Source organism: Falco naumanni, chromosome 5 (genome assembly GCF_017639655.2).
Source record: "Falco naumanni isolate bFalNau1 chromosome 5, bFalNau1.pat, whole genome shotgun sequence".
NCBI classification, from domain to species: domain Eukaryota; kingdom Metazoa; phylum Chordata; class Aves; order Falconiformes; family Falconidae; genus Falco; species Falco naumanni.
In genome coordinates this window covers 75934394-75948927 of record NC_054058.1, presented here as the reverse complement: position 1 = coordinate 75948927, position 14534 = coordinate 75934394, and the positions used below count along the sequence as shown (strand labels likewise).

The 14534-nt window shown below is 42.1% G+C and overlaps 1 protein-coding gene across 1 annotated transcript in view; it reads right to left on the bottom strand.

The window, feature by feature from the left end:
- The window catches only part of LOC121088197 (gamma-secretase activating protein), a 49835-nt gene that overhangs the window by 5951 nt on the left and 29350 nt on the right, over positions 1-14534 (bottom strand). The window contains exons 20-27 of the mRNA XM_040593900.1: positions 11891-12016; positions 11390-11445; positions 10941-10972; positions 9195-9256; positions 7522-7617; positions 3071-3141; positions 2395-2489; positions 1145-1264 (exon numbers count right to left, since the gene is read on the bottom strand). Of these exons, the coding sequence (XP_040449834.1) occupies positions 1145-1264; positions 2395-2489; positions 3071-3141; positions 7522-7617; positions 9195-9256; positions 10941-10972; positions 11390-11445; positions 11891-12016 (658 nt within the window). The remainder of the gene's footprint in view (positions 1-1144; positions 1265-2394; positions 2490-3070; positions 3142-7521; positions 7618-9194; positions 9257-10940; positions 10973-11389; positions 11446-11890; positions 12017-14534) is intronic.

The window sequence follows — 14534 nt, the reverse complement described above, 5'->3', positions numbered from 1 at the left end:
TCAGATACCAGCCAGGACGCTGCTGGCCTTCTGCCCCCCTGGGCACACGGCTGGCTCCTGCCCAGGGCTGTCACCCAGCCCCCCAGGCCCTTCCCCCCAGGCAGTTCCCAGCCCCCTGCCCCAGCCCGTCGCGCTGCGTGGGGCTGGTGTGACCCAGGGGCAGGACCCGGCACTGAGCCCTGTTGAACCTCCTACAAGTGGCCTCGGCCCATCGGCCCGGCCTGCCCAGCCCCCTCTGCAGAGCCCCCTGCCCTCCCGCAGGTCAGCGCTGCCCCCAGCTCGGCGTCACCTGCAAACCGACCGAGGGTGCACTCGGTCCCCTCGTCCAGACCGTTGATGAAGACATTAAACAGGGCTGGCCCCAGCACGGAGCCCTGAACAGCACCTGTGACCGGCCGCCAGCGGGATGTAACCCCGTTCCCCACCGCTCTGGGCTCGGCCATCCAGCCGGCTTCTGACCCAGCAGAGTGCACCCGCCTGAGCCATGAGCAGCCAGATTCTCCAGGCGAATGCTGTGGGAAATGGTGTCAAAGGCTTTACTAAGGTCCAGGCAGACAACATCCACAGCCTTTCCTCATCCACTAGGCAGGTCACCTTGTCATAGACAGAGATCAGGTTAGTCAAGCAGGACCTGCCTTTCATAACCCCACGCTGGCTGGGCCTGATCCCCTGGTTGGCCTGCACGTGGCGGCACTCGGGATGTTCTGCTCCACAATCTTCCTGGCACTGAGGTCAGGCTGACAGGCCTGTTCCTCTTGTTTCAAACATAATTAAAGCAAAAGCCGAGGACTGGATAACAGATTAACTTCCTTACAGATATGCGTGCACTTTCATACGGTCACAGAAATCCCCCAACAAATTCAACAATGATCTTTCGTATTCATTTTTCTAAGTCTCAAGTGGAAAAACCGTAACCTCAAATGCTCCCCAAATGAGGATTTCTTTGTCTGCTATGGTAAGCCTCAATCAAATAGTTTGAGCCCTAATTTTCTCCTTTCAGCTGGACAACACCATCAGCTACAGCCCTCACTGGGTCAGCGCTCTGAGAAAAGCTCAGTCTCCTGGGCAGTAAATCCTGTGTCTGAGTTTGAATGGCTGAAAGGGCATCACTCTTAATTACATGAACATATGAAACTTACTGTACCTTTCAGCAATTTCCTGACACATGTTTCTGTCAAATGCAAGACTCCGTTATCAATATAGTGCAGGAGGGTGTGCAGAGGGAGACATCGAACACCAAGCCCCAAGTGCAGAGTGTGAAAACCTACGAAAGGGAGAGAAACTTGTTTGGTACAACTACTTGGTGTTTTTTTTCTAAGTCCCTATCAGAGACTGGCATTATTCTAGCTAAAGCCAACACTCTCCTTAACTTCTGTTTCTAGTTGGTGAGGGAATTAGTTTATCAAAAGTAACGTAGTCTTATTCAGGCATCCTTTAAGTCCTCTGAAGTACAATCCTGTCACAAAGCAGAAAGAAAGCCAACACGACTGAAAACAGTCATTATAGTCATACACGGTCATTGAACATCTCCACGCTGTTGCTCTATATCTGAATTCTTCTATTAAATTGTCTTTTTTCTCCCTCTTTCCTCCTCTAATTAATCAAAACCTGGGGCCTCACCACCCTCAGTGCTTGCCACCCACACATTTGCACACAGTGTTAAGCCTCCAATTTCTTACTTAACATCAGCCAGATGATGTTCTTGTTATCACGTGATGCCATTATGTGGCAGCATTTGCGCCCACACAGCGTAAGTTTGAGGGACTACCTCATACCAAAACCAGTTTCAAAGACTGAAGACAGATCAGGAAATAATAACTAGTAAGATTCAAACAGAACCAGAAAACATTAAGAAGTCTTTCACTAGCAAAAATAAGCAAGTGATTTGAAAAGACTCTAAGCAATTACGAGGAGCTCTAGGAAATAAAAGTCTACTATCAAGAAAAGCTCTTCCATCCAGTCTAGAGCCAACAATTTCAGGATAAAATTGAAAAATATTAGCAGGGCAACAGCATGGGGAAAACCACTCTTTTTTCGCTCCAGAATAGGATTTTCACTTGTAGACTTTGACACTAAAGTCCAGTTGTCTAAGAAAAATATACAAATGAAAGCAGTCTAAATCTTAGTCCTAAGCTAAGACTGTGCCCAAACATTCCACTGGAAGCTGAAAAGAGAACTAATCTTCCAACTTGTTGTCTCTATTTGTAGTAACTATTCAGTTTTCTTCATTTCACTTGTACATGCTTATGGAGGGTCTTCCCTTCTTTATCTTGAGTAGATTTCAATACTGCCAAAGCTAGCTTGGCACACGTGCTGTAACTACTGCTCTTCTGGGAGGAATTCATAGCATTGCTCTCCTCACTTACGATTAAAACAGCAGAACATAGGACTTACCAGGAGGTAAAGGCATACACATGCCATTTGCAGCTTCCAGAATCCGACTCATGATGTGGAACACTGCAAACTCTCCTGCACTTCCTCTCTCGTCACTGTATTTAACAAAAGTAGCAACGTATTAGGAACCTGAGATGCCCCCACGCTCCTGAAGATACAGTCAGTCTGTTGTACTACATATGCACTGAATGCCTGCGTTCTGGGTGAACTGCAATGGGATGCTATCTTATTTATTTAGTTGACTGTCATCTAACAGCACTAGCTGTTCGATGTTTAACACCCAAAGTCTTCATCGTGTCCCCTTTCTCACTCCCCCACTACTCCTTATTTACAAGTCTCTCAGCAGTACCCGGTATCAAGAGCAAAAGGTGAAATAATATGAGGGCTGGCATAACTGACCTGGCTTTATCGGTGTTTAACACCCACTACCCCGGCTTAAGACCACTATGAACTCAGCAACTTCAACTCCAGCCATAAAACTGCCTATATGATCAATATTCATGGTGGCTTAGAGAGGGCCGGCAGGATCATTAAAGTAGGAGTACATGACAGTCACATTGACATCCACAGTAGAGGAAGCACTGACTGTTCAAGTGAGTAGTAGTGCTGAAGACCAAAATTATTATGCCCATAATTTAAACGGCAGGCTGAAAACTTTAACAAATGACTTGCTCACAAGCAGAAGACGCAGGAATGAAGCTGGTATCTCCTCCAAACTTCTTTCATTATTCGATGTACCAGATTCAGCTAAAACAAGAAAGAAAAGACTGAATATTTCTAGCAGCCTGTATACAGCAGGTCCTTGGCCTTCATCATTTCATACAGTTACATTTCAAACTTCTCATGAGACTCCTACTAAGACTTCAGTATTTATCGTTTTTCCTAGGGGCTTAAAATGCAAAACCAATTAAAATTTGAGTTGTAGCTCAACTGCCCTATTTCAGAAGTTTAAAGTAAGTGCTTCTTCAAAGCATTGTGCAAGACATACAGCATCTTAACACATTGTACTTCTTGAGGATCAGCTGATCTCACAGCCCTGCATCAAATTCTCAAAAATCTATTTGCCATGAAAGCAAAAACTGCACGTCCAAGCGGCTGAGCATTTGGCAAGGAAAGGTCCTGAGGGCCCAGACACAACTGGGTGACGCTGAAGACAGCAGAATACTCAGTTTGCTGAGAAAAGTCTGTAGGAAGAATCACAAATCTAGCCCTTGCAAGGAGTAAAGATGAGACAAACAAATGCTTCTCTTTCTCCATTGAGTTTCCTTTTTGTCCATAGTGAAGTAAAACAATGCCTTGGCCTACACTGTTGCTTCTTTCTGCTCCCAGACTGACCTCCAGTACAGCCTATCAGCATACGAAAGACACAAACCCTCTCCTCACTTGGGCCTTCTAAGCCTCTGCAGCTGAAAGAGAGAACCATACATGCAAGCGTTGAAATAACTTCCTCTAGCTAGCCCCTCACAGCTGTCACGTGTAACGGCTTCCATATCTCAGCAGCAGTATGGAGACACTTCCTCTAAACCTTCTATCTCTGGGCCTCAAAGTACAGTGATCAATCAATCCCAGGAAACTCTCAGGAAGCAAGTCTGACCCCTGTTTTGCAGAGAGGTGTCACGTGAAGTTACGAACCCTTTCCCCTCTCCAAGATGGCCAGAATCCAGGAATCCATTTCCCCAGTCTTCTCTTCATAGGCTTTGCTCTCTCTGACCTCTAATTTGTCACAGGCTCCAAGCAAGAGAAAAACAGGACACACGGGAGAGGTTCATATGCAATGGCCAGAACAGGAATACTGATCTTCAGTAATGCTCCTGCGTGCTCTCCTCTGTACCTCAGCCAGAGAGCTCTACAAGGTCGCACCTTCTCCTGCCACCACTCCAGCCTTGCACAGCTACCTAAGGCAGAATAACCACCTAATGCTTTCCATCTTCAGACTTTCTGGATGCAGTGGAAAGCTCCACTTTAACCTCTCTGGAGAATGGCAGGTTTTCTCCACTCATTTTCCAGGAAATGAATGATTTCCAGTTTTTAGAGAAGGGTCACAAGAACTGCACCTGCTGCTGGAATGACTTTCATCTCTGGCCAGCACACGGGGTGCAGCTAAGGCCTCTGTATTGGAAGCTACATCTGGATCTGAAGATCAGCATTGAGGTGAAGGGAAGGTTCTTACAAACTCCAAAATCACCTATTATTGTTTGTGCAACAAGAATTGTTTTCACAGGTATGATACTCTGGAATTCCCTGCTTAACAATACAGCAAACTGCTGCTTTCCCAGCGTGTAGAAAGATAACAACTTGTTAAGTCATAGTCAACCTAGCTATCACAACATATTTAAATCTTAAATACATACATGCTTGTGACATGACACCCTCACCACCAGCACTACTCACTTTGAAGATCAGCATCTACCATCTATGATGGGCACTGTAGAAAATATATGCAGAAAGAGAAGCCATGTCTCAAACTTTTTTCAGTACATAACATACAGGATAACGTGCATGACAAAGGAAACGTTTCGGTTTTGTAAGAGGGAGTACACAGCAGCTTCCTCTCCAAGGCTAGCACCGGGCCTCTGGAGGAACTAAGTTAAAGGCCAAACCCATATCTTCATGGCAAAGCCATTTTTCATTTCGTTCAAAGATGTACAATATGAGATTTTTTCTGGACAAGCATCAGAAGCCATTCACCTCTGAGTGCTCTGAACTAACGAGAGAACATATGATCGACCGTAAGACAGTGCACGCAGTAGGGTCTAGGCTCACATTTGCAAAGCACCCTGCTGTCTTGAAACACCTACATTTCCAGGCAACAGTGCTGAGTAGACTGAAGTTCCACTAAACTAATTTGGAACCACAAGCGCTCAGCTCCTGTGGCTGTGTCTATGGGAAAGACATGAAAGCAGCCAAAGGTGGGGTGGAAAAAATTTTAAAAAAGGAGCAAAGAAGAAAAGGGATATGACAAGGTCTTGCTGTCTTCCAAGATCTCCTCCTGTGTGCAGGGGATATGAGGCAGTCACCCTCCTTCTGAGGAAACTCAAATCCAAATGGTGTCTGGCTTCTATTCCTCTGCAGTTGAGACCGCATCAGATGATAGCTCCCACAGACATCAGCAAAAAAAGGTGCAGCCACAGCAGTGACTTCCAGAGAATTTCAACATTTTATTCTGGTCTGCCTCTCCCATGCCACAGGCCGGCTGTTCACTCAGCCTCCCCTTGCGCTTACTGTCAGGGCAGCAAATGTCATGCTGTCTCTCTAAGTTATTTTCCCCCTTTCCTGTCCCACTGAAATGAAAATAGTAAGAGAAACAAATACAGAGCAAAGCTAAGATAAAGCGATTGCAGGGGAGAGAGAGAATATGGACATACAAACAACTGCTGCAGATGGCACGTGGACTGCTAACAGGCATCCTCAGGCTCTGCAGACCTCCTCGGCAGGCAAGGCCATTCCCACCGAGACATTTCATTTACGCTTCCCCACGTTACTTCTCTGTATACACACACACAGAGCTCTCTGACAGCAGTCAGGCACTAGTCTGTTGGTTTATGAGAAACTGTCAATGCTCCCATGCCTTGGCTATTTTGACTTCAGCTGCAATTGATGTATATAGTTGCTACACCACAGAGTCCTAGTCTCAGCTGCTCCTTTGCTCCTGAACATAATAAGAACATGTTTTATGAAAGCAAACAGACAAGCAAATAATTTCAAGTCTCTTCCTGTTTCATTATAGTTTCAGTAGCTCAGCTACATGCTGCTTCTACAGAAAACTGTTGGAAGAATCAAAACAAATTATTCCCCTGAAGAACTTCCAAACATTTAGGATATAGAAAGGTTTAATATGTATGAGTTTCTGATTAGGATGAGGGGAAATCCAAGCCTAATCATTAAATAATTTCTAATGATTTCCAAACAGCACCCAAGATAAGCCAGCCAGAGGGCAGAAGCAATTTTCAGATGTACTGTGTTTTTTTATGGTAGCTTTCCTAAGAATGAGAAGTCTGTAAATTGAGTTGAGAGAATTCTTACTTTCAGTGAGATTAAAAAAAAAAAATTATCCTGAGAGCCTGCTGACAGGGAGTGCTAAGATTTGTTTTGATTGTAAGATTTAGCCTACAACTATTTAGTCTTGCAGACCAAGGCTGCATAGGTGTTCTCATATTTTTTATTTTTGTTTATATTAAGAATGAACAAATGATAACTGGAAAACAAATGAAAGGAGAATAAACATTCCATCTGTGCTTTTTTCCAGCACTATTTTCAGGTACAAAGCTTTGGTTCATGCTGTACTGTCTCTATTTTAATCAGCCACTAGTTTTTCTTTCTTTCCTGTAAAGACAAAGAAAACACACTGCAGAATTTGTCGAGCTATAGAGCAAGGCCTGAATAGAAAATTCAGTAACCTCAGTGGAAGCTGCAGCAGTTCAGAGAACACTGTGACACTGACAGCACAACCAATTTGCACAGGACTTCCCCAAAAAGATGCAGGCATCCGTTGCCACAAGAAAGTTTCCTGAGACTTTCACCCCTAGAAAACAGCACTTCGGGAGTTTCTACCGAACAGTGTGGCAGGGCTAGGATGAAAGACAGAAAAATAAGAATTTGAAAAGCAAGTTTTCACTGTAGTTTACATTGATTTCTTCATGCAAAACTCTTGTCTCCTGTTACAAAATGCCTACCTAAGTCAGTATGTAGGAGTAGCAACGATTTACTCTCATGTCATACTGGAATGAAATCTTTCTTTCTTAATTTGTATTTCCCTGATGGCACTTCCATTATTCAAGACAGGCAGCAATGTATTCTACAGGAAACAAAATGTATCTAAAGAACATTCTTTCAACTTTCAGTAAGCGTTCGCATTTTCAGTTCTGGGAGCGGACCATATTTGTACAAGCTGCAAAGGGAAATGTTTCTTCTGTATTCTGAGTGACCAATACAACTCTCTTTAATATCATGTAAGTATTATTACTTCCTTTATCAATATATACAATATTAAACAGCAAAATATGGTTAAACATCTTAAAAACAATCCCCTCCCATCAAATATATGCTATATATCCACACAGTACATACCCAAGACTCTACCCTCCAAAACACACTTGCTCACAATAGTGACTATGAAATCAAACTAACCAGGTTTGCAACGTAATCCAAAACTATTTGGTCAATCTTCTTTTTTCCTACATACTGTAGATGTCTCATAAGGTGATCCTTTAGCTGAGCAACCATCTAGAAAAAAAAGCCAACAATTCAGTGACCTTGGGCATCTTCAAAAAGATGCAAAAGCTCCAGCAGGTGCAGGGCCGGATCAACAGGTATTAGCACAACAAAACATTTCCCTGTTCAAAATGTCCAGTTCAGAGCAAGACCCCAAGCTACCATACAGTCTCGCCAAATTCAACAGCAGGTATGAATAGTCAAAATGGCTACTTGGTGCAAATTCAGCAAAATGAGTGCTAATTTAACTTTCAGTGACATTGAAGAGAAAAATCTTACAGTTCTTTCATCTCTGGGTCAGGCCAAGTGAACAGGATGAAAGAGGGACTGTAAGATGAACATTGAATCCTAAGAATATAAGTATTTATTACACACAAATAAACCTGAGGGATTTTATGATAGAGAAAACTAGCACAAGCAGAGTTTGTGGCAGTAGCCAAGAACCTGAGAACCAAAGTGATTAATGGCAACTTCAGGTTAAACATTAATTGTGAAGTCTTTAAAATCAGGTGTTTGTTATCATACCATCCATGCCACTCCCTACCCTCTCCTTCCTGAAACATCCTCTGACCTCATGTAGCTTTAGATTGCAACACAAGTCCATGCTGGTTCTTTGCTGAGAACTACTAGGAAGCATTAATTTGTTTCAAAGCTCAGAGTAAAACTGAGGCAAATAAAAATCTCTGCTCAAGTTTACAAATCGATTAATCTCAATGTGTCAGGACAGCAACATAGCTAATTAGGAAAGTACAGACAAAAGACAGACAAAGTGACCTGCTTTTTGGATCTGTCTGAATAAACTGTAAGGAAGGAAACTTCAGAGAACGAGAGGCAGAATTCAGAAACAAGGGGACAAGACTGCAAAGAATTAAAATCTGCCTTAGATTTGGACAGACAGGAGCGTTGATACGCTTTTCACAAATGCAGTGCTGAGATCTGCCAGTACAGGGTGAACAGTTTCATTTAGTTTTAAAAGTAAGAGAACAAGAGATAAGCGAAGATGTGTATTTAGAAAGAGGGATGACAGGTACAGATTTGAGATGGGATTTATTACCCAAAAGCACAAGGACGGTAGATCTTTTAGGGAGATCATCAGTGAAAACAATGCAAAAGAGGAAGGGACCTCAGAATAGCCACAGCAGTCCAAAAGGTGAGGTAGAAGGAAAAGACGACAGTAAACAAGGTGTGAAATTGAGAAGCAAGAAGATCCATGATTTTCAATTTGAGGAAAGCAGTGGGTGGGGAATTCACTTACACATGTTTTATGGTGCAAAGTAATCCAAAAACAACTGACAGATTACAATGAACTCCAGGAGGATGGAACAACAGTTCCTAGCCAAAGGTAAGTTGTATTGGGATAAAGCATTTTGACCAATCAACCTTCCACTGCTCTTTTTCCCCTATGCCTTATGATATCACGAGTTGTTAAGATGATATCATGACTACGAACTCTAGAAGTTAGGCAAGATCACGTTTGTCCCATAGCTACTCTGAGCGAGCTTCCACTCAGCACTGAAACTTAGAAGCTTACTCTTCACATTTGTTGAGGCTGTGCGTCCTCTAGTGCACACTGTGACAAAAGCACATACCAGTCCCATTAGTAATTGCTGCTGATAATCCTCTTCTTGAAAGAGAGGTACTAGCCTTTCCTCTGAGAAAAAAAAAAAAAAAAAGAGCAAGAATCATTCAAGGACATGACACTATTGATGAGACTTCAACCAGCTTCAAAACTATTCAGAAATATACACAAACAAACAGAAGTCGTGGTTTGATCTACTCACCTACAGAATAAGATAGCAAAGAATCAAGGACTGCGTAAGAGGGAAATGAGGAATGGAAAATAACTGGGTGTCTGCCATCTTCTCCCTCAAGCGCTTAACACAGGGGAACACAAGCCTGTCACGCCCCTTTCACAGTTCATTTGTGTTACTCTTTTCTTCGATATTTAAGTAAGAGTTATCACACAGCGTCATGGTAACACATATGCAATATGTGGCAAAACTCTGGCAAATGCATACGCTATTTAGATCTTGTCATTTACAAACAAACAAGCTAGAACAGCTGCATGGGTTTTCCATGGAAACGGCTAGACAGAAAGTAAATACGCCACAGAATCACCTCCTACTTTCCTGGTTCTCTCCCATGGCCTGGTTGCTTCTGTTATTCAGATATGCAGACCACTATTTAAAAGAACACAACTTGTCTAACTAAAATGGAAGGAGGTTATAGTATCTACTGAAATTTAACACCCTGTATTTCCTAATCAGTGCTTTTTGTCTACCAACAGCAACGGAAGAAAAACAATCTCCTATTTCATCAGGTAGCATAAAATCAAGTCAGCATTTTACAGACCCAAGCGCTAAATTTTTACGAAGTTATTTCCAGCCATCTTTTCTCATCTTGAAATGTATTTACTCCATCAGTTAGCACCACAAAGGCCTGTGTTGCTTGATTTTTAAAGGACCTGAAGAAAAATCTACAGGGAAGATACACTACATAGATGTTTGTTACTAGCTGGCTGCTATCTAGAAATTCTCTAGTAACAGTTAAACACCTGACTTGTTTATTAATAAGTCCTTTGGGAAAACATGAACCTGAGGGTTGAAAAGTTGATACAAGGTCCCTCAAAGTCAGAGCGCGTAGCAATAACCAGCAGTGCTGAGGACGGCTGGTGTTAGAGACTAGAAATGAATGCACTGAAACTTCTTCATAATAAAAGCAGCGAGCAGCACTTTCATCAGCATCACTTCACAGCCCACAGTGGCAGGGCACATAGAAGGCACTGATGTGTGAACAGCAAGAATGTAATTTACTACTAAATTCTGTTTTACTTGTTTGTGACAGAGGAACTGAGCATCACAGAATCTCAACTGTTCCTGGCCTAGGGAAATTCATCACATCTGCTTTCTCTACACCGTGATTTTTTCACCAGCCATAACCCTCCTACACTGAGGAGTTCCACAGGCAGCTGTAAGTGGCTAAGACTCAACAGTAACAAGGCCTCATTGGTATTCTGCTCCAGGAGAAAAATCCTGAAGAAAAAATCCTTAAGCAGACAAAGGTTTACTTCTCATTTTGTTAGACTAAATATGAAATAGGAAGTTTATTTTCAAGGGTTTCCTAGTCAGTATGTGATCCTACCACTACTATCAGACAGAAAGTTTTCCTCTAATTTAATAGCCACTCATCTTAATGCCTCAAACTCTTCAATGCTGAAAACACACACAGCAATTATTTTTTAGCCAACAACAACTAGATGGAAATATTCTAATAAACTAATAAAATTTAAAAAAATTATTTCAGCTAGGGCTTACATCAATACAAGTTTTACTTACCAGAGTCCCAAGTGTCCAGATGAGAAAGCACCCTGAAGTTTGAAACAAAAATCAGCTTGTTTCATATGCATTACTCTGAAGGATTTCATATGGACATTAAAAAGCTTAAATAACCCTTTGATCTCTGAAAGGCAGCTAAAGAAATCCAAGAAATGTGACTACATTTATTAAAGATATTAAATAGCATTAAAACCCCTTCTATCTATCTATGTTGCATAAGATTAACTCTTCACATCTACCATAAATTCTCTAGCTCTAGAGGCCTGGGTATTTCAGATCATGCTGTAGTGATTACAAGGATTCCAATAACTGATTTTCAGCTGGATTAATCTTCTTTAAAGCAAGATATCTAATCAGATACCTAATCAACTACTTAAATGGCATGTTAACTCCTTCAACATACTTCAACAAAACAAGAAAGGGTAAATATAATAGAAAGCTGTACCTACTTTTTGGCATTTTCAAAAATATTCCTCAAATACGCTGTGGTGGTTCTGTCCTCTCTCTGGTTTGTAAACAAACAAAAAACCCCAAATGAACAAAGCAGAAGGACAATAAAATACTCCCTGATAGAACACAGATGAGAAATGAAGCTGGTCTTCCCTCTGAATTGAAATGATGTACAGTGGGGCTTCAACCCACCTTCCAACTACCCATGCTCACAGGCACTCACACACATCTAACCTACGTGGCAATACAGGTATGTGCAAGCTCTGCTTTTGTTTAGTTTCTCACCTTTTAATCTCTTTTTTGTTTATTCTCTATTTTAACAGAGGAAGACTTACAGGCAATCACCTTTTACTAAAATGACTGCAATTCTTTGCACTTCTCATAATCAGATACCCATTTCTTTACCCTCAAAATAAAAAAAGCCAGCTCTTCTGTGCTTGGCTTAAAAACATCCACTTCAGAGGCAGCTCTGGAGACTGTTTCAGCACATGCACATTTACCTCTTCCGAAAGGTTACGCCACTCCCTCCTGAGCACATTACTGCGGTAATGCAACTGTGGCTCTGCATACTTGACACTCTCCAAGTTTGAGTTGAGTTTCTCCCAGAAGCCTCTGGAGTTTTGGAACTGCAAAGTATTGCAGGGAAAGCATGAATACAGGCTGCAAAATACCTCATCACTCTTACACTAAGTAATTGGAAAGAACTGTGATTAATGTCGCTTCGTAACAATCTAAGTGAAACAATGTTTAAAAAGTTATGCTGGTTTTGCCCGGTACTTTATTTCCTCGATTTGACGGCAGGGGTAGCACTTACTTAAACTTGAAGTCAAGATTTGGTGCCTGTATTGCGGATACTTTGCCACCTTTGGATCCTTAAGTCACTGGGAAGAAATGAGCACTGCTAGGTCATAATCCAGCTGACCTATTCCTCGTGTTTGGGCTGGGAAGAACTCCACCACAGACTACAGTGATTATTGTCTAGAGTACCGCTGACTGTAAAAGGAGCCTCAGGCAACCAACTTAGATGTAAATGTCTACACTTGGCCAAATAAATCCCATTCCTAGCTTCCAGCAGTTCTAAACAGAGGAACACCCCCACGCCCCCGGCAGCTGCAGGCTGCCACTATTTTCAAGCTACATTAATACTTACATTGCAAACATCCACCTACCAGCCTCAAGTACCAGTTCCTCATCCCAGAAAAGAAACAAAATATAGCAATTCTAAAGCCTTCAACTCTAATGCTGCAACTAATCGAAACTCTGCTGTGAACAGACAGGAGGAAAAAACCCAAACAAATACACACTCGTTTCCTGAGCTAGCTCTTGGACTAAGTATAAAGATTTGAAGCTGCTGTTTATAAATGGGGGTGATGTGATCATTGCTGAGGAAGAGATGAGATTAAGGCAATTCTTTTGGGCAATTTTGAAAAACAGATGGTACTATCTGTTCTTGCTCCTCTTCACATACGTTTGTCTCCCAACAGACGCTACAGTATTGCCATTCCAAGGAAGAGAAGCATGAGTTCACACTATTCCTCCATCTTGCATTAACACACTGGATTTTGCTCTCTCCCCCCTACTTTTCTACAATGACAATAACTTTAGAAGAAAAGTTCAGAAGTCCTTAAAACCACTTCCTACTGTCAACTACAATTTGTCAAGGAAAATAAATTGCAAAGACTCGATCCTGCCAGACACTTCCCTCTTGCTGCCAGTGCTGGTTGCCACTTCATTGTTGTAGCTGCAGCAGAGAAAAATAAACCTAATTTTTGCTTCACGTTAGTTACATTTAGCAGCTGGAAACTAGGAGTGCATATAGCACCATATGTTCACTCTGCTGAAGCTAACTAACAAGATCTACAACCTACTACTACAGGATGTTGCCTAAATGTTACCAATATGAACTCAGAGAAATGTCAAGAATATAGCATAAGGGTATCGTCTAATGACCGACTTATGCAACCGCGACAGCACCACCACTGTAAAACTGCGCTCAGGCCACACTGGATTTTGTTTGATGTGTAGCAGGGGGAAAGCAATACAGCAAGTTTCTTTCAAATATTAAATCTGTAACAGGAAATGGTAGACGTCAGAATTAAAAGCAGACACCACTGAAAACCTGCACTGTATTAGATCTCTTTAAAAAGTCTAATGTTTCAAATAAAGGATTATTTTAATTCTGTTATTTCTTGAGAATCATCAGGACAAGGACTAGAAAGAGAAGGCTTCTTTGTCTTAGGTGGTGTTTATTTTGCAGACATTTCTACAGAGAGTCAGGAATTAATACCTAAGCATGAACACCTAAAAGACGTTGTATTACCAGAAGTCAAAGCAAGGCCTTGCCAGGTTGCAATCCACGAAAAGCTCTCATGAAGCCCTTCCTAAGCAGTGGTTTTTGAAGTGAAGAGCTCTCTGCTACACCCCTCTGAAAGGATGCTGGGTGACAATGACCTTTAAGAGATGCATCCTCTCTGGGGGAACTGTAGCACTGCGTCTTCCTGGTAGCGAAGGTATTCAGAGCTGTGTAACTGGCTATGTAGCTGTACAGGCAGCTACTCCCTGAGCATCACTCTTCACCCCAGTGGCTCAGCTCAGCATGAGGAGAGGCTGCCTTTTCCCATGCTGACCTCTCCGACAACTGCTTGCACTACACATTTTCACTCTTCTTTTGGACCTCCTCCTGTTTTCTTCCCTTCCTCCCCCTGCCCTTCCTTCTCCCCTTCTGATCAAGCCTGTTTGTACCCTTTCAAGTTTGGATTCTGTGTTTAAAAAGGAAAAAAAATAAATCAGACTCTTATTAATGGAAATCCTTATGTAAAGCTTTTTGACAGTTGGACTGACTGCTCCCCCTTTCTCACAAACTCTCTCAGTATCTCTTACTGAACACGGATTTAGTTATAAAAATACACCCGTTACCCAAATAGCACATTTTTTTTGTGAATATGGACGTAGCCCTTCCAAAAGCTGTCAGCAATTCATGGGCTTGAGAACTCCAAAAAGTTTCTCAAAGCAACAACTAACCATTATTTCTGTGAAATGCTATAAATCTTTGCAAAAGAAATACTACTTGCAGGACCAAATTTGTCACCAGGGTCTGACCTGTGATGCTAACAACATCCACCAACTGACCACTTGAACTCGAGC